Source organism: Martes martes, assembly GCF_963455335.1.
Source record: "Martes martes genome assembly, chromosome: 5".
Classification (NCBI taxonomy): domain Eukaryota; kingdom Metazoa; phylum Chordata; class Mammalia; order Carnivora; family Mustelidae; genus Martes; species Martes martes.
Genome location: NC_137892.1, coordinates 99,826,079 through 99,846,967, shown reverse-complemented (window position 1 = coordinate 99,846,967; position 20,889 = coordinate 99,826,079). Strand labels below are relative to the sequence as shown.

The window sequence follows — 20,889 nt, the reverse complement described above, 5'->3', positions numbered from 1 at the left end:
GTCATATTATCTACTTCCTCTCTGGATATTTTTCGACCACACGGACACTTGTTTACACATGGACAGATATACACACCTGCATCTTTATGTCACCCTTGCAGAGAGATGTTAATCTAAGGATTTAAGTGCCCTACTGGCTTTTCAAACATTTATTATAGTAGTTATACTATAGAACAAATTTTAAAAGTGTTTTTTTTTAAATTTTAATTGAAATTCTTACTTGGCAGCATTCTTATTTTCCACACTTGAAAGATTCATGCTGTTAGGCAAATACATAACTTTGTGGTTTATCATCAATAGGAGTCCTAATTTCCAGGAAGATGAAAAAGCTAAAGAAGTATTATTTCTGTCCAACTTTGGTCCTTTTGGCTGTTTTTCTATAAGAAAAGACTGACAAGCAGTTTGGGGGGTCATAGTGACATTAGAGGAATTCTAAATAAGCTATTCACTCCTACCGTTCCATCTATTAAAGAAGACAAGGTCATAATCACTGTCATTGCTTCATTGCTTTCCATTTAACTCAACAAGAATCTGGCACTTAACATGTATCCACTATAGGCAATAAGTACGTAGCATGGGCTGTTATACCAAGCATAAGGAGCTTAAATGCCAACAGATAAACCAACAAACACATTGTGTTAATGGAAAATAGTTTAGAATGTATGCCTGGAACTTCAACATTTTTAATACAATCGTAGGACTCTGCAGTCAAAAAAAAAAAAAAAAGAGTAACATCTTTGTTTTATAAATGAAGAGGCCCATGCACAGAGGGGCTGATTTGTCCACGAGTTGAAGTAATTATTGCAGTGGCAATCCGTAAGTGTAGGCTGTGAACCCTCCCCTTGCATCTGTTGAGAGCAACTTTCTCTCCCTATATTGAACTATGTAGTTCACTCTCTGGCTCTTAGACACTATTAATTTGTCCAAGGGTATATTTTAGAATGCATAAATATGTATGTGTTTATATATATTTATATATGTATATTTATTTGTATATGTATATGTATATATATTTATATGTATATATTTATATACATATGTATATATGTGTATATATACTGTATATGTGTATACACATATGTGTAATATATAAGTATATATATATATATTTTTTTTAAATTCATGGTGTGTATAGTTGTCACTTTAGAAATGTTGACATTTCTGACATTAAACATCTTTGCACACTAAATAGTCCATGCTACTAAAAACACCTCTCATTTATTTAGATTTAAAAAGTCTCTTCAAATGATAAGCAAATATCAAAGGCAAATTTAAACTTAAGCGAATTGAATTCTGTGTGTGTTCTTTAGCCAAGAAATAATTAATTCAATTTCCTCAATATCAAAATGTCAAATGAATAACTTCATCTTTTTCAAAACCAACAACTGCATCCAAAATGACCAGCTTCTTTTTCTGCTAAAATTTTGAGGCTCATGTGGCTTTCACTAGATGTTTCCTATAAATTTGATGTTTATGATTTGCTTGGTTTTAAGCTATCTTCCAGGCAACAATTATTCAATTTATTGAGACTCTTGCTAGGGAAATGGCTACTCATAATAATTGAGAGAGGTCTTTATTCATCATTCAGTCATTCATTCACTCATTCATTTTGTCTTCCTGATTTTTTTTCCACTTTTGTCAGAAAATTACTGTTATAAATAGCATTGCTTTAAATATATTACAGTGTTAGAAGCTTAAACATCAGTTGCACAGCCCATGCACTGGTTCAGGAATGAGCTTATAACCTAATATAAGCCAATGGAACATGAGGGATATTTGTTGAAGATTAAGGGATAGAAAAGTCTCCTGTTTTTCCATAGTAAATAAGGTAGAAACCCTAGACAGAAAGGAGAGTCTTTCCAGGAAGACCCTGGCAGTTGTCGGTACCAGGATAGAGCTAGGCTTAGGAAGAAGCTCACCTTGTGAAGAACAGAAAGACCAAACGATCTTCAGTTACTGGGATCCCCAGTTACTGGGACTACTAATTCAATTCTTGCCTGAAACTAGCCTTTACCTCCAGAGTTAACACTTTCTATTTATTACTTAAACCAGTTAGAGTTGGGCTTTCAGCTTTATTGCAGCACAAATATTACTGAATGATACACTATTATTGGCTTTTTTTTTTTTTTTTTTTTTTTGGTAAGCTCTACACCCAGTGTGGGGCTTGAACTCATGACCCTGAGATCAACAGTCGCATGCTCTACCAACCGAGCCAGTCAGGCACCCCTACTGGCATTTTTAATAAAAAAATTTTGTTCACTGCAGCCGATGCTATTTGTCACCTACATAAAAGACACTATTCTTCATTCTTCTTAACACAATTCCAACTTTATTCATCATTTGGGTAGATAATGTGCTTCAGGGACCCTCCAACCTACCCCAAAACATTAATATTTATTAATCTTAACCAATCATAGTGATTCTGTTTCTTTGTCAAGGGCTTCTTTAGGAATATGATATAACTATGGACAAAAATAAAAAAGGTAATTTCTGAGCCCATCATGGAGGATTTAACTCTTAAAAAGGGAAGGGGCACCTGGATGGCTTAGTTGGTTAAGCATCTGTCTTCAGCTCAGGTCATGTCCCAGGGTCCTGGAATTGAACCCCATGTTGGGCTCCCTGCTCAGCGGGGTATCTGTTTCTCCCTTTCCCTCAGCCACTCCCCTGCATGTGCTCACTCTCTGTCTCTCAAAAATAAACCAAAAATCTTAAAAAAAAAAAAAAAAAGGCACAGAAATCCATTGCTTTTCTATATGCTAACAATGTAATTGTAGAAAGAGAAATTAAGGAATTTATTCAATTTACAACAGCACCACCAAAACCCGTAAGATGCCTAGGAGTAAGCCTAACCAAAGAGGTAAAGGATCTATACTCTAGAAACTACAGAACACTTATAAAAGAAATTGAGGAAGACACTAAAAGATGGAAAAACATTCCATGCTCATGGACTGGAAGAATAAACATTGTTAAAATGTCTACACTGGGGGCGCCTGGGTGGCTGGTGAGTTAAGCCTCTGCCTTCTGCTCAGGTCATGATCTCAGGGTCCTGGGATTGAGGCCCATATCAGGCTCTCTGCTCAGCAGGGAGCCTGCTTCCCCCTCTTCCTCTGCCTGCCTCTCTGCCTACTTGTGATCTCTCTTTCTGTCAAATAAATAAATAAATAAAATATTTTAAAAAAATGTCTACACTGCCTAGAGCAATCTACACTTTAATGCCATCTCTACTAAAATGCCATTGGCATTTTTCAAAGAACTGGAACAATCCTAAAATTTGTATGGAACCAGAAACGACCCCAAATTGCCAAAGGAACGTTGAAAAAGGAAAACAATGCTGGGAGCATCACATTGCCTGACTTCATGCCATATCATAAAGCTGTGACCACCAAAACACCACGGTATTGGCACAAAAACAGACACATAGATCAATGGAACAGAATAGGGCTCCAGATATGGACTCTCAGCTATATGGTCAACTAATATTTGATAAATGAGGGGAAAATATCCAATGGAAAAAAGACAGTCTCTTTAATAAATGGTGCTGGGAAAATCGAACAACTACATACACAAGAATGAAACTGGGCCATTCTCTTACACCATACACAAAGATAAACTCAAAATGGATGAAAGACCTCAATGTGAGACAGGAATTCATCAAAATCCTAGTCATCAAAATCCTAGAGGAGAACATAGATAGTAACCTCTTCGACATTGGCCATAGCATCTTCTTTCCAGATATGTCTCCAAAAGCAAGGGAAATAAAAACAAAAATGAACTTTTGGGACTTCATCAAGATAAAAATCTCTGCACAGCAAAGGAAACAGTCAACAAAACTAAGAGGCAACCCACAGGATGGGAGAAGGTATTTGCAAATTGAAGTATAGACAAAGAGCTGATATCCAAGATCTATAAAGAACTTCTCAAACTCAACACCCAAAAACCAAATAATCCAGTCAAAAAATAGGCAGAAGACATGAATAGACACTTCTCCAAAGAAGACATACAAATGGCTAACAGACACATTAAAAAAATGTTCAACATCAGTAGCCATCAGGGAAATTCAAATAAAACCACAATGAGAAACCACCTTACACCAGTTAGAATGGCAAAAATTAACAAAGCAGGAAACAACAAATGTTGGCAAGGATGTGGGGAAAGGGGAACCCTCTTGTGCTGTTGGTGGGAATGAAAGTTGGTACAGCCAGTTTGGAAAACAGTATGGAGGTTCCTCAAAAACTTAAAAAATAGAGCTACACTATGACCCAGCCATTACACTATTAGGTGTTTACCCCAAAGATATAGACATAGTGTAAAGAAGGGGCACATGCACCCCTACGTTCATAGCAGCAATGTCCACCACAGCCAAACTGTGGAAGGAGCTGAGATGCCCTTCAACAGACGAATGGATAAAGAAGATGTGGTATGTATATACAATGGAATATTACTCAGTCATCAGAAAGGATGAATACCCACCATTTGCACAGACATGGATGGAACTGGAGGGGATTATGCTAAGTGAAATAAGCCAAGCAGAGAAATACAATTACCATATGGTTTCACTAATATGTGGAGCATAATGAGTAGCACAAGAGACCATAGGGGAAAGGAGGGAAAACGGAAGGGGAGGAGAATCAGAGAGGGAGACAACCCATGAGAGACTATGGACTCTGGGAAACAAACTGAAGATTTTAGAGGGGAGTGGGGTGGGGAGATGGGGTAGCTGGGTGATGGGTATTAAAGAGGGCATGTGTTGTGATGAGCACTGGGTGCTATATGCAGCTATTGAGTCATTGAACACTACACTGAGAACTAATGATGCACTGTATGGTGGTTAACTAAACATAATAAAAAATGTTTTTTAATTAAAAAACTTTTTTTAAAAAGGCTGGGTAGAGACAAGACTTTGTTTTCTCTTCCAACATTTAGATAACATTCTGTGAAGAATATAGCCACCTTGCAAATAGGAGAGAGAAATAAGGGAAGCCAACCTGGCTTCCTTGAGTCACAAAATGAGTTGTCCCTGGAATTCCCCATATTTCACCTTAGGTGCAATAATAAACTCCCCATTGTCTAGGCTGGCAATAGCCACATGTTCTCTTATTTGGGGTTGAAATAATCCTGACTAATGTACAGATCTTCCTTGACTTATAATGAGATAATGTTCTGATAAACCCATAGTAAATTAAAAACATTGTTAATCAGGAATGTGTCTAATATACCTCACCTACAGAACAGCCATAGTAGTTTAGCCTAGATAAGTATAAATGTGCTCAGAACACACTAGCCTACAACTGGGAAACATCATCTAACACAAGGACTACTTTATAATAAAGTGTGGAATTATCTCATGTAACATATTGAACACTGTACTGAAACTACAAAACAGAATGGCTGTATGGGTAAAGAAGGTTTGCAAATATATCAATTACTTATTCTCAAGATCATGTGGCTGACTGGGATTGGGACTCATTGCCACTTACCCAACACCAAGAGAGAGTATCATACCTTATATCACTAGCCCTGAAAAAGATCAAAATTCAGAATCTGAAGTATGGTTTCTACTGAATGTATATCACTTTTACACCATCATTAAACTGAAAAATCATTAAGTTGAGCCATCATAGCTTGAGTACCACATGTATTCATAGACAATATTAATTCTTTGAGGCTGTCTCCAAGCAAAAATAATCTTAATTGATTAAACCCAATCTGAGTCTTTAAAAAGTAGCAGATACTTTCACAATTTTAGGTATACTTTATCATTATCATCACTTAAACGTTCAGTTTAAGTAATGTGAAGAAAAGAGGTAACCAATTAATTTACAAGGCAGATGAAATGTAACTAATTTAAATAATAATTAAATGATGTACCTTAAGCCAGAAACAATATGAGAACTTATCCTGCTGAAGATTAAAGTGTCTCTAAGCTTTTGTTTATCCAGGTGGTTCAAACCAGAAGACACTGGGAGGGTCATCTTGGAAAGTAGCCAGAACAAATGCCCACAAGCCTTAATGGTAATCTAGCTGCCAATTCCTAAGATTCCTATTATGTTAGCATTTTCTTAGTTCAGAAAAAACTGAACTAGTTCTTAGTAAAGTAACACAGTAGGTGCCATGGAAATGTTTATTTCTTTTCCCACTTCCTCTTTCTCTCTCTTTCCTCCTATCTTACAAGTATGGAGGGGAGTTGCATAGAAAGAGGAAAAAAGTGAAATTGTAGTTGTGGGAGTTCTTTGATAGCTCTAAAACTTATAAATATTATTTTTCAAATACAAATATACAATACATCCAAAGTATACCACAAAACTTCTCAGTATGAGAAGCATATTTTTAAGAATTTCAGTAGTCTCCTAGATACATTTTTGTGTTTCTCTATGGTGCCTTCAATTTAAGCCCACCCTGAAAATAACTCCTTTGCCATTAGCTTTGATAATGTTCTGAAGGCATTTAAATTACATGATAAAGGAGGTTAATTAATGGGGAAAACATCAATGAAAATTAACATTTGTACCAAATATCAGATTTACTAAATAAAGAAAAGCTTGTTTGAATTCCCTCACGAGGAATTTCTCCATCACTTCTGAATTATCTTTTGAAATTTTAAGATGAAATTATATCTTGAAATTTCAAAAAGATAAAATAAATCTGATAAAATTGGAATGTCATTCCACTGAGAGGAGGAATTGAAAGAACCATGTTCCATAGGCTGTTGTCAAGAACAGAACATATTTAAACTGCTGATTTCAGTTAGCACAGACATCCCTGGCATTCACCCTTCCCCGAGTCCATTTCTTACTATTGTCTTCTTAGCGTGAAATGTAAACAAATAGCAAGTTGCATAACATTAAAAGAAAGTTAATAAAAATGAGGTTACACTTGTATAGGAGGTGACTCTGAGAAGCAATCCTTGTTTCTGGGAGCTGTTCTTCTCAAGGGTGCGATTTGATATCTCCCACCCACTTCAACTCTGCTGTTGCCTCTCATGTACTTAAAGGAACTTCAGGGCTTCTTCTCTAAAACCCACATTTCTCTTGGTCTCTTCTGAACTAAACCTTGGAGATTCCAACAATAAATGTCCAAATGCTCAGGTGTGTCACTATAAAGCCCATTTGTGTCATCTGAAAAGTAGGTCCCACCAACCGTTAGTTCCTTATGGCCATCTATTATAGTTCCATCAAGTGACTAAAACTGAGGAAGAAATAATGGAGTTTGGGAAAGTCCTTGATAAAATAGTACCCCATGGAGATTAAGAACTTAGTTTTTGAATGAGAATTACAAGTTGAAAGATATTACAGGAATACATAGCCTGATCTAATAGGTATGGAGACAATTAGACAAAGTCAAGAGTTATTTAGATGTTTGAACCAACAGCACTTAGGGACAAGAGAAATGGAAGAGCATGAAAGTAAAGGAGAAACCTAAAATAATGCTCAGCTTTCTGACTTTAGCAAGGGGAGGCATGGTGATGCCACTTTACTCAGCTAGGGAATACTGAAAGGAACTCAGTTTTAGAGGTTAGATAATGAGTTCAGTTTAGGATGTATTGTCTCTTAGATGTTCGTGAGAGATCTCAAAGGAGGGGGGGTCCCAGGTCCAGGGCTCAGGTCTCACCTAGAGCTATAAACTGGAGCATCATTCATACAAACAGAATGCAACCAAGGCCACAGAAAAGACCTATAGAGAGAAAGAAGAAAGCTTAAGACCAGGAGTTTAAAGGATCTCCATGCAGTAATTACTCTGAGGAGGAGCCCACAAAATGAGACCAAAGGAGTAGTCAGAAAGTTTGGAGGAAAACAGTGTCATATTACAGGGAAAGAGTGTCTTATGGGAGGCTGTCAACAACCGCAAATGTTCAGAGGCCCTACAGGATGAACATTAAGTCCAATGGATTTAGTGACATCAGTAAGTTCAGCAAGGTGAAGTTGAATAATATAATGGAAAACAAAAGCTAGAGTGTGCTATGTTCACAAGGAGAAAGGGAATCAGAGTATAGACAACTCTTCCAAGAGATCTGATAGTAAAGGGGAGAACAGTTACAGAACAACAGCTGAAGAGGCATTAAGTAGTAAAAGGGTTTTATTTCCTTTTTTTTAATTTTTTTCTAGATTTTATTTATTTATTTGACAGACAGAGATCACAAGTAGGCAGAGAGGCAGGCAGAGAGAGAGAGAGGGGAAAGCAGGCTTCCTGGCAAGCAGAGAGCCCGATGTGGGGCTCGATCCCAGGACCCTGGGATCATGACCTGAGTCAAAGGCAGAGGCTTTAACCCACTGAGCCACCCAGGCGCCCCGGTTTTATTTCCTTTTTTAAAAAAGATTTATTTACTTGAGAGAGAGAGAGAAAGCTCAAGCAGGCAGAATAGCAGGCAGAGGGAGACAGAGAAGCAGTCTTCCCACTGAGCAGGGAACCCGTCGTGGGGCTCAATCCCCGGACCCTGAGATCATGACCTAAGCCAAAGGCAGATGCTTAATGGACTGAGCCTCCCACATGCCCCAGGTTTTATTTCCTTCTTAAGATGGCATCAGAGGACTACATGCTAATGAGTTGGAGTCAGGGGAAATGTTAACACTTATAAGGAATGGAGAATAACAAAGGCATGAGATTCCAGAGGATGCAGGAGGGTCTGGAATCCAGACCTCTCTGGATGTCTGGAAACCTAAGCTGAAATCCAAGTCCATTGCTGACTTTGCACGTAAATGAGCTTTCTGGGAAGCCTATAGATTTTCCTCATTACTCAGATGTTCCTTAGTTTTCCCTTCTATATTTGCTTCCCATTACTGCTATAACACATTGCCACAAATTTAGTGGCTTAAAACAGCACAGATTTATTATCTTAAAGTTCTGAAGACCGAAAGTCTAAAACGGGTGTCACCACATTAAAATCAAGGCATCAACAGACTATGTTCCTTGTTGTCACAAGGCAGCTTTAGGGTAGAATCTGGTTCTTTACTTTTCCAGTTTCTACAGGCCACATACTTTTCTTGCCTTGTGGTTCCTTTCTCCATCTTCAAAGGCAGCAGTGTAACATCTTCAGAAACATATTCAGAGGTCTGGGGACATCTTTGGGGGCCCATTATTCCGGATAACTTTGTGGACATCTTTGGGGAGGGGCATTATTTTGCCTACCCTACCTCTCTATTTCTAAAGTACTCTGAGAAGCTTGTTGATTAATGGATGGAGCCAGAAGAGCATCCTCTGCTTAATGTTTTACATAATTAAAAATCTCAGTAATTAATCTCAGCAATGTCATTATCAAAAGAAGGAGTGTTCACCACTTGGACAACTGTTCTGCATGATGTGAAAACTGAACTTGGACAGTACTAGCTGCAGTTGATTTTATCATTTTTAGGATTCCAGGGTGAAATACATAAACAATCCAAATAAATTCTGTGTGATCCTTCAGCTGCTATTTTTAAGAAAACAACAACAACAATAGTGACACCCGGGCAAACAGTGAGGAAGACTTTATTAAGGGCTACTGATGGCAATTAGTGTCCAGACTAACACAGTAGGAAAGAGAGGGTGGCTCCACTCTACATTATGACAAGGAAAAGTGGGGATTTATAGTAGGGGCTGTGTGTGCAGTTTGTTGGTGGGGGATGAGTAAGGAGGGAGGCAGGTCAGGGTGACCGGATGTCACCTGGGTGACATGGTAGAGGATAAGGAATTTCATCAGATCTGGAGGATGATCAGATTCTAAGGGTGGGGATTCTCAAAAAGTGATTGAGCAGACTTCTCTCGGCAAGTGGGCACCTGGAGACAAGGTTGAAAGATGAGTTCAGAGGAGCCTAAGTAAAGTTTGGTTAGGAAAAGAGTCTTTGTCACAATAGTATTTTTTTTTTGCAATTTATTATATCTTCTGCATATATTTCTTATCTTCATCCAAGAAGCGCTGAGTCTAGACCTAGCACTGAATCCAGGAGGCTGGTAAAATTCCATGATACCATCACTAAGCCAAGCAAAAGGAAGAAGTTGAGGGATAGGATAAGACTTAAGGAAGAGAAGAACCCATATGTGGTGAGGTATAGCTGCCATGTCACTCCAAATGACCGCATCCAAGTGTCCTGTTGTCAGGGACATTTAATAGCACTGTCAAGTCAACTCAATCAAAATGACTTGCACTCTTCTCCACAAAACCCATTCTTCTGCCTAGTTGATACAAGCAAATCCCTAATCCACAAAGATGAAGAATTATTTATCTTACCTTTCTCTATTAAAAAAAAAAACACATTAATTTTCATTGCCCCTGTCAAAGAATAACACTGCCAATACTATTCTTACTACAGCATCATATAAATTCTCCAAGGCATGCAACATCAGAAATTGTAACAAATAACTGAAAATTAATGCAAACAACCAAATTGGTATTCTTCATTCTATGGACTTGGCCTCATATAACCCCTGTGCATCAAGAAGAAAAGCAGGAGAGTCTCACTGTTACACTCTAGTGCAACATGCAGTCCAAATAATATAAAATCATCTTTATTTTTATTTCTCCAATTGCCTTTGAGTTCATACTGATTCCACCACCAATAGGCATAGAAATAATCCTTCAACTACTATCACTTCTTTTTCTTTTTTTCTCAGTCTCCTATGTATCTCCCTCCTATGAATTTCCTTTTCCCCTACCAGAGTCCATTTTCACCTTTAGGCCTCTGACCAGGCATCAGCCATTGTGCTTGAACCACTCTTCTCTTCAATGGAACCAGATTTATAGGAGGGGACTTCAGGTCCTGCTCACTGGAAAATGTAGAAGAGACTCCAATAAAAAACATTTCTTCCCCTTAGATTGATTTCCTCTAGGCATAACTCATGTGCATTGTGATGCTAACAGTGTTTGTGTTGTTTCCCAATCTTGCTGAAGAACTCCTTCAGTAGAACAATTTGATAAGATCTAAGACCCTGAAGAGGGTAGGAAGATACCCTTCCCTGAAAGGGAGCAGGACCAAGTTAACCTACAGTGTTCTACCCTTCTATCTGGTAAAGATAGAAGGTGGGATGCAGCACTGCACTAGGCCCCCACCTAGTGTCTGGCCACTGGTTGCTTTCCTCCCTCTCCCATCATGGACCAGCCTATATTCATTTTGTGGCACCATCTTGAGATGTCCTCATTTGCTCTTCCACACAAACAAATCTCTCCCACCTCCCAACCTAGTACCACGGTATTCACACATCTTTCTAATATAATATTCTTATCAGTCTTTTGGGGACAGATTGACTGGCTTCAGGAAGCTCCAGAAAGAAAATCCTGGATTCAGATCTGCTGAAGGGGATTCACTTGCTCCCTATGTGATGGTGGCAGCTATGGAAGCTGGGGAATCACTGTGCTTGCCCTCAAGGCATCATTTCTCTTTTGAGAGACACCTCTTTTCCTTTCTAGACTAGCTTGTGAGGAAATGGATCCATCCACCAACTGAGAAACAGAAACAAAAGCAAAAACAAACTTTCAAACTCATCATTTTCTTGGGATTCTGGAGATGATTCAGCCAAGTTAGACCTGGCAAGTTGTTGTGGAGATTTAAGCTAATTGTGGAGGGAGGGAGGGGAAGATCATGGATACATTCAGTCAGTGGTAATAGTCACAGGCAGAGCCATGTCAAGTAACAAGGGAGAGGCACTGAGAGTATAATAGACGTGATCTCTCTTCTGCTATGCGTACTGCAGCCTTGTCAAGAAGAGGCATGCCTGGAAGATTTCTGGCCTACCTTTTAGGATTTAGCCAGAAATTTAGCTCCCCATGCTTATTACAGGTCAGCAGAAATTCAACTGCCAAAACTTGGCCAATCATCAGAAGCACCTAGGGCACTCTGTAAAACTATGGATTCCCAGACACCCTCCTAGATTCACTCAAGCAGACTTTCAGCAGTGAGATCTTGGATTCTCCATACTGATGAAACTCCCCAAGTGCCAGTGTGGAGAACCGTTTTTATAGCTCATAGAATCTAAGTCACAGATCTGGAAGAGAGTTATTCTAACTTTTCCATTTTTCCATTTAACAAAAACTTAAATTCACAAGTGTTAAGTACTACATTCTATAATCAGGACAGTTTGTTTTCTGGGATGTTAGTGTGTGGAGATGCAGTAGTGAAAAGCTTTCTGTGAATAAAATATGTGCCTGGGGAGGAAATCTGGGAACTATGCACCAATGGAAACCTTCAGACTGTGCATTGCTACCATGGTTTTGGATCATATATGCACTTAACTTTCATCCATTTAGTCACTTAATAAATGACTTAAGACACATGCCAGGCATTGCTTTATTTATTTATTTATTTATTTATTTATTTAAGATTTTATCCATTTATTTGACAGACAGAGATCACAGAGAAGCAGGCATAGAGAGAGGAGGAAGCAGGCTCCCCACTGAGCAGAGAGCCCGATGCGGGGCTTGATCCCAGGACCCTGGGATCATGACCGGAGCCGAAGGCAGAGGCTTTAACCCACTGAGCCACCCAGGCGCCCCCAGGCATTGCTTTAGATAGAGAAGACAAAGTAGTGAACAAAACAGTCAAGTATTTCTGCCATCAAGGAGCTTTCATTCTAGTGGGGTAGAAAGAGACTACCAAGAAGACAAAAATGAATTGTTAGACATAACATTTCAGAAAAACAAAGCAGGGAACAAGAATCTGACTTGTCCAGCAATAGGGACAGCACTGAAATTGTAGGCAAGACATCTGGGGGAGACTTCACTGGGTGAAGGTGACTTTGGAGAAGAGAGACCTGAAGGAACTGAGGGAACTATCCATATATGCACCCAAGCTGCAATTATCCAGGCAGAAGAAGTAGCAAATGTAAAGGCCCTGAGGTAGAAACATGCCTAGCCTGTTAGGAACGAGGAAAGAAAGAATACATGTGTTCGTGAGGTAAAGGGGGGCCAGATCACATAGTATGTATAGAAGGTGAGTTTTTAGTCTACATGAGATGAAAAATCATCAGAAGATTTTAGACAAAAGACTGTCAAGACCAACATAAAGTTGAATGAGACTCTGTATAGAGCTGAAACCAAACTGAAAGGGCAGGTCACAGAAGCAATAGGACCAGATGTGAAGCTATTGCAATCCTTCAACTACAGTACCTGTGCTGGGCAAGACAGAATTAACCATTTCAATAAACACAAAACATGGGCATCATGTGCATTTATGCCTCTAAGTCAACAAAGGAAGGAGGGTAGGGATTTGTAGTTCCCTCAATCCATTTACTACTTCAACATGTCTCCCAGTAAGAGCATCCTACAGCCATAAGAGCAATGCTAACAGCTGGAGGTGAGTGTTCTTCATCCTACCTGGTCCTCAAACACTGTACAAGTCCTCAAAGCATCCACATCAGCCAGACCCCTCATGCTGGTTCTGGGGACTGGCATGGGCCCAACATCTGCGGGAGGCCCCAAAACTTGAAGCAACAAATGCTTCCTACACACTCTCTCTCAGTCCTTGTTTTTCCTGAGTGTTTTCTTCATTAAGTGCTCTATAAGCTCTTTGCTCACTCTCCAGAGCACTTCCCATGTCATCAGCCCTGCATCCCTGCCATTGTAGTTTTAAACTAAGTATTTTGTTCCTTCCAAAGCATTTACTAAAACACATGTGTTCAGGATCTAATGTGTGGCAACCAGGTGAAAATATATATTTGCTCCAATCCACCACTGCATTTTAGATTTTTCTGCTAATATAAAATCCTTTCATAACAGTGGTCATTACTAAGATGTCAGAAGTTTTTGGATACACATTGAAAATTTCTAAGCATCTATCAAACGACATTTCAGTTCTTTTAACTGACCAAACTTATTTGCCAATTAAATCTATTCTTCTTTTAGAAATATGTATTTATTTGAGAGGGAGAGAGAGCACAGGGGAGTGGGGGACAGAGGGAGAGGGAGAGAGAGAATCACCAAGCAGACTTCCTGCTGAGCTTGGAGCCCAATGCGACACTTCGATCCCAGGACTCCAGGATTATGACCTGAGCTGAAACCAGGAGCCAGATGCCCAACCAACTAAGCCACACAGGTACCCCAATTAACTCTGGTTTTTTTAGTGCTGTTCTCATCTCCAATTCAACAAACATGTGCCAACTTCAAATGTATTCTAAGCATTCACAGCATTAATAGAAAGTAACTGAAAACTCTTTGAAGTTGGCCGTTTGTCACTAGAGACCCTGGTCTCCGTATGAATAAAAACACTGAAGGGAGCAAACAGAGAAAACTTCAAGTAGTAAGACTAATCTGACTTTTTTTTTTTTTTAAGATTTTATTTACTTATTTATTTGTCAGAGAGAGAGAGTGGGAACACAAGCAGGCAGAGCGGCAGGCAGAGGCAGAAAGAGAGAAGCAGGCTCCCCGCTGAGCAAGAAGCCCGATGTGGGACTCGATCCCAGGACCCTGGGATCATGACCCAAGCTGAAGGCAGCGGCTCAACCAACTGAGCCACCCAGGCGTCCAATAATCTGATTTTCAAGAAGTAAAATACTTGTGCTATAGGAACCCCCAAAATAAGCAAATCATTTATTGCAGAAAAGTACTATCCTCGGAGGGTAACTATGAAAGTCTAGAGAAGGACAGAAAACTAGGAAGGTTATTGTTGAAGTTTTGTTTATTGTTCAAGTAGTGAGAGAGCGCTATTTACAAGCATGAGCCAATTTTCAAGTCCAAGTATGGCAGTAGATGAAACTGGACTCCCTTGTGGTTACTGAGAAATATATACAGCTTCCAAAACCACATGAAGGTGAGTCAGAGTGATGGGCATTTGTACAGAGGAGGAAGCTGACATAGTCTTTTAGGCCAAACAGTAATCCTGGGTGGCTCTGATGAAATAAGGTATTTAATCACCTCACCGGGAAGAGTCTTTCTTATTGAGTAAACACTTGGCAGTCTTGGTCATTAGCTTGAAAAGCAGAGAGAAAAGTAAACACTGATGAGGTGGTACGCAGCACAGATGTTTGTTTAGGCTAAATCCTGAATGTCCTTTAGGGCCCAACTCAGTGCCACCTCTCCCCTGTCCAAGCGTGGAACTGTGAATGTGGGAGCCAAGTGCGCATCTCATTCGTTCTCTACATGCAGGGTCCCAGTGACTAATTACTAATGAATTAATTTTTAAAATGACTGTGGAGACCTGCCTGGGGAGATGTGTGCTTCCCGTCATGAGAGGCACGGGAAGCAGAAACTAGATCAGTGGTTCTTAGCATTTCTGTGTTCATTCAACATTTTTACATTGGTGGCATGAGTGAAGGGATCTAAAGGAGGAAACACCCATTTTTAGAAACAAGTGTTTAGAAAATCTAAAAAAAGCCTCCCAGACACTCACTGGGTCACCCTTCAGCAATGTATCACTGTGGACACGAAACTTCTAACTTCCCAGATGCACAAAGCAATGTTTCCACGTGATTTAGGTCTTTGAACCTAGTATTACACCATATGTCCTTTCTCTGATTAGCAGCAAGCCATATCCTGCTCTCCTTCAGTCTGCCCATCACAGCTTTCTACCCACCGGGTATCTCTCTAACAACGTGAAGCCACACTGATGATAAAAGGCAAATTTTGTTCATTGATTACTACTGGCAGCTGACCTATGAAGAGCAGGAGAGACACTCATGCCTGAGAGCCACTTAAAAAAGCATCAGTTAGGGATGTTGCAGATGGAATTCCCTAATTAATAGGGATGTTCAGGTGTAATGTGCAGGTGAGATCAGATGGTCCCAAATACCAATTCTAAGCCGAGTCTAAGTCTCTAAGCTACTCAAACTATAATGACCTCTGCTATTTTCTCTTTAGTTACTGGTATTTTTGATATAACTCACATACAGCACTTTGCTAAGAGCATGAAGTGTTTAATGCTATTAAGAATGAGAAGCTGGAAATGGTCTAAGGCAAATGGCACAATTTTTTCTGGGCCTTTTGTCTTTCAAGGCTACATCAAAAAGTGAGCCCAGCCTGCCCCAGCTGTGAGCAAAAGAATGCCCCTGTTGTCTGTCTTCTTTCTAAACCTTTTTAACCTTGCACAACTGCCACCTCCATTTCCTCGTTGCCATGACCCTAAGCCATCATTCTCATTCTTGCTTCACGCCTATTTTAAATTGAAGCTGAAGAAGGGGAAATCATGAAAAACAGCATGTACTTGTAAAAACCTCTACAATGGTAGCAATTGTGATGTCATACCCTGACTATGGCTAATCAGGTTTTCTCCTTCCCTGTGACAGGAGAATTTCTCTTATCTCTGTGTCTCCTGGAGCCCCTGGGAATGGGGCTAACCATTCCCAAGATTATCCGGTCAGATGACAGAATCCTCCATGCTTCAGGCAGATATGACCTTGGCAAGACTATACGAGCTGCTAATGAAAATCTAGGAAGGACCACCAGTGTTTGAGATGTGGGGATGAGTAGAGCTGTCAGGAGCTTCTGGGTAAGGGAGCCTTGACTCCAGGAAAATGGGGTACAGCAGATCAGGCAGAGATTAGTGGTGGAGTCTGGACAAATCACTGGGGTGGCCTTGGGCTATTTCCACTACAGATAGGATATGAGTCCCTATTCTGGAGTTCCCCACTTCATGGAAGAGTTTAAAATGCTTCTGTGATTTGTAATGTGTTTAGAAACAGAACAAAAATATTTTCATTGTATGTGTGAAGAGGTCATTAATATATGTGCTGCCGAAGCGAGCACTGAAGAGGTCATTAAATAGTAAAATATAGCTGTATGAGAAATTTCCTTCTTGGTATATGTACTTCTTTTTTTCTTTTTTCTCCCCAGTTTTATTGAGATTATAATTGGCCTAAAACCTGGTGTAAGTTTAAAGTGCACCATGTATTCACGAGATGCACGCGTATTTTGCAAAACAATTCCACCACAAAGTTAGCTAAGAATACCATCCCATCACAGAATTACCATTTCTATTTTGTGGAGCAAACATTTAAGATCTATTCTCCCAGCGACTTACAAATTTGCAGTACAGTATTTTTAATTATCATCATTATGTTACACATTACTCAGAATTTATAACTAGAAATTTGTACACTTTGACCAATACCTCTCCAATTCCTCCCTCCCTATCCCCCATCTCTTAGTAAATACCACTCCACTCTTTTTCGATCAGGTCAGGTTTTAAGTACATTCTGCTTGGTAAAATACGTCAGACAGAGAAAGACAAATACTATAAGGTATCACTTAAATAGGGAATCTAAAAAAGCTGGTATGTAGATGCACTTTAACTTATCTTCTTACCAGCATTTCCATTTAATACATGAAAACAATACAGTGAGAATCAAGGCCCTTGTGCTAACTCTCCTTTTCCAATTGTCTTTTACTTGTGCTATTGTCTGAATTGTGTCCCCAATGAAATTAATACGTTGAATCCCTAACCCCAATGCAACAGCATTTGGAGATGGTGCTTTGGGAGTGATTAAGTTTCAGTGAGGTCATAAGGGTAGGGTCATGAGATGAGTGACCTTAGAAGAAAACATCAGAGAGCTTGTGGTCTCTCTCTGCGCCATGGGAGGCCCCAGTGGGAAGGTTGCTCTCCGCAAACCAGGCGGAGTTCTCACCAGAACCCATCTATGCTTGCACCTGGATCTCAAACTATCAGCCTCCAGAACTGTGAGAAAATAAATCTCTGTTGTTCAAGCCCCCTGGCAATGGTTTGGTATTGTGTTATGGCAGCCTGAGCTAACCAAGACACCCAGTCTCTCTTTCCCTCATTCTCTCTCTACCTTCTCTCTGGATTACTCTCTCTGGGAGGGCAGAGACAGAAGATGTAGACCTAGTAACAGCAATTCCCAGGTAATGCCATCCTGCTGCATTTTTACCCCTTTATCACTAGAATCAGATGAACAAAGTATTCCACCTATATTGCATTCTTGTAAAAACAAACACTTTTGACCAGTTTGCCTTCTGTAATGGCACTAAACACCTTTTTTTAGTTGTATAAATTGGTAGGAAATAACTCCTCCTGAAAAGAGAGGAAAAACTGGAGAAAGAAAAGATGGAAGAAGAGGTCAAGGAGAAAGAGGACAAGCCGGCACAACAAGGAGGGAGGCTTCCGAGGCCCTTCTCCATCCCGGAGCCTCACGAAGGCCCTGCCTTCCCTATCCTGCCCACTGTTCCTTTCCTTTCTATCTTCTCACTGCCTCTTGTTGCCACTAAACAGTGGCAACAGTGTCTTTGCTCTCTGATCCCGTGGAAACTCACTTCAACCCACAAGAACCCACTCTCCCAAGCCCAGATTTCCATACCTCCACCTTTGGAAGTAACAGAAAAATGAACTGTGTGCTAATGGTTGAGAGTCAACAATCCTCCCTCCCAAATAACAACGATACATGTTAGCTAGAGGCACCTACGAGGAACCCATCTTCCTGGATTTCAGAAAGTGCTTATCCAAAAGGAAACTCGAGCCCAGGACCAGCCAGCAGAAAAGTGAGAGCCACCAATGCAGGCCACATACAAAATTTTCCATATTCTAGGAGCCACATTTTTAAAACAAGAAAAATGAATGAGTGGATATTGTCCTAAAATGTATCTTATGTTACACAACAGATCCAAAATATTGTTTTCATACATAACCAATTTTTAAAATCTAATGAGATAGTTCACATTTCTTTCACACTAAGCCTTCAAAATCAAATGTGTATTTTATATTCACAGTACATCTCATTTCAGACAACAAACTACATGCTCCTTTGAGATATGGAGATTTTTTTCATAGCTTGTAAAGAAAGGCGGGCAAACTACCATCTCTTTCAATATTAGTGTTAAAATTTCCCATCTTCAGAACAAAAACTTCCCCCTGGATTCTCGAAATGTAGGACATCACTAAGCACAATTGCTAAGAGCAGAGAACATCCTGATCTTCCTTCTCATCACTTCTGGGAGGCCCAAAGCATCCCGGCCACTGTGCAAGTCAGTGTTCAAGCTTTCATCCCAGGATCCCTTGGGGGAAATTAGAAAACAAGCAAACAAAAATGAGTTTTATTTGCTGAGAAGTGGGTGATTCCCTGCCTGCATGGGCCATCACAGCAAAGCTGCCCCATCTTCACACAATAGTAGCAGGCATCTGTCTCCTGGACCTGCAGTTAGATTTCCTTAGGGTGCAACTGTGGGGTTTGTGTTCACTGAGGACTGAGTAAATGTTGGACCTTTAACCACAGTAATCGGCTGTCAATACCATTCATTCATATGCTACTAGCTCCATTATTCCTACAATGACACCCAAGCAATTGACAACCCTTACAGACATTAGTTAATGTCTGCACTTTATGTAACATAGAGACATGATTTTAATGGTGGAAATTCCAGGATGAGAGTGGTAAAGGAGGGTGATCCTACTAAACCCCAGTAGGATGAGGTTTGCTTTTCACAGCTACATTTTTTGATGGTCTACTGGGACTTCTTCTTCTTCTTTTTTTTTTTTAAGGTTTCCCTGCTGCCAGCCACCAAAATTTTATCTCCTTACTGGAGCCTCCCTCTCCTTCTTTACTCAGGCTTTTATCCTTATCTGAGGGGTCAGAAGTTATAAAGGATAAGCTTTTCCCTCTAGGAGATACTGGTAATTTTTATTAAGAAATGCTGAAAAAGGTTCGGACCTTAAAAAAAGAATCTCTATGGCACATACCATGCTAATAGCTTTTCCTGGATCACCTCAAGTTATACCCCTGCCAACTATAAAGCTGACTTGGGTTAAGGAGCTAGTCTTTTCTCATCACATCCTCCAGAAGGGGCAATAACAAATTTTTTGTTTTCTGAGTTGAGTGAAAATTCAAATTTAAAGTATATCTTTACTTGATAGTCACTCTTGTGAAAGATTCTTAGGCAAAAGGATACTGTGAAACTTGGGATGGCTATTGTTTATAGATTGGATTTTCAAGGAGTGCTAATTCCCAAGGTTAATTAAAAGTTCAATGTGTACAAAAAAGAGTTGGCAAAAACTGATTCTCCTCCCTCTCTGGAGGCTTCCAAGTTCTTTTTTCATGAGCACCCAGAAACTTTCCCCTCACTGTATCCAGATTCCATTCTCTGTCTATCTGACCAGATGACGCAACATCTGTGTTCCCTTTTAAGAACGTGAGAAATAAAGCTTTTTCATCTTCCCTCTCTTTGAATTCTGGGAAATCCAATTAAAACTGCTCAGACTTTCTTTTTCCTCTTTGCTCTAGAAGACAATGCTCGGAAAGAGTCCTGTGGCGGTCTCCCGCCTGTGGAAGAAGGTGATCGAAAAATTAACCTGATTATGGAGTTGTCGACACAGGTTTCCCTTCAGACTGAGAAGATCACCCAGCTGGAAGATGTTTTAGAGGAAAAGGAAAGGAAAATTCAGCAGCTGGAAGCTGAGCGGGGATCCCAGCCCTTCCAAGAGGTGAAGGACAGTCCAGAATGTTTACAAGAAGCCCCAATTTTCATTAATAACAGTGTCACCCCTGTGGTCTCTGATGAAGATATGTAAGGATTCTTAGTAAGAAAATAATAAATGTTTATTAAGTGTCACCAGCGTAAAGTCCAGAACCCAGCTAGTCTCCCCAGTAGCAAACTCAAATTCAAGATGATGGGTTTGAATAGATCCCATAACTTTTGTATTGGAAGGAAACAAAACAAAGGGGATTCTTCGGAAGTAATCCCTGAATACTTCCCCTTCAGACATCAGCCATCAGGTAACCTACATACTCGCAGAATACTATGTTTTTAGATATCCCAGATAACCACACAGAAAAGAAAAACACACAGCTAGACTGATGGTCAAAGAACATAGTGTCATTGTCTTATCAGAGTTTTGTCACATTGCAAGGTGGCACCATACCTATATCCATAAGCAGCTCATCTGTGGACAGAAAACTGTCATGGAAGGCGAGCTTCAAACTGGGGAAAATGGGGGTACTGAAGAGTGGAATCGTTGCCAGCAGAGTAAACAGCCATGAGGTCTGTTT

General features: G+C 39.9%; 1 protein-coding gene across 1 annotated transcript in view; it reads left to right on the top strand.

Moving 5' to 3' along the window:
* Positions 1 to 20,411, top strand: part of CCDC192 (coiled-coil domain containing 192) — a gene marked incomplete at both ends in the record, with an annotated part of 195,746 nt that extends 175,335 nt beyond the window's left edge. The window contains one exon of the mRNA XM_080804605.1: positions 20,125 to 20,411. Within this exon, the coding sequence (XP_080660731.1) occupies positions 20,125 to 20,411 (287 nt within the window). The remainder of the gene's footprint in view (positions 1 to 20,124) is intronic.
* Positions 20,412 to 20,889: the final 478 nt, after the last annotated feature.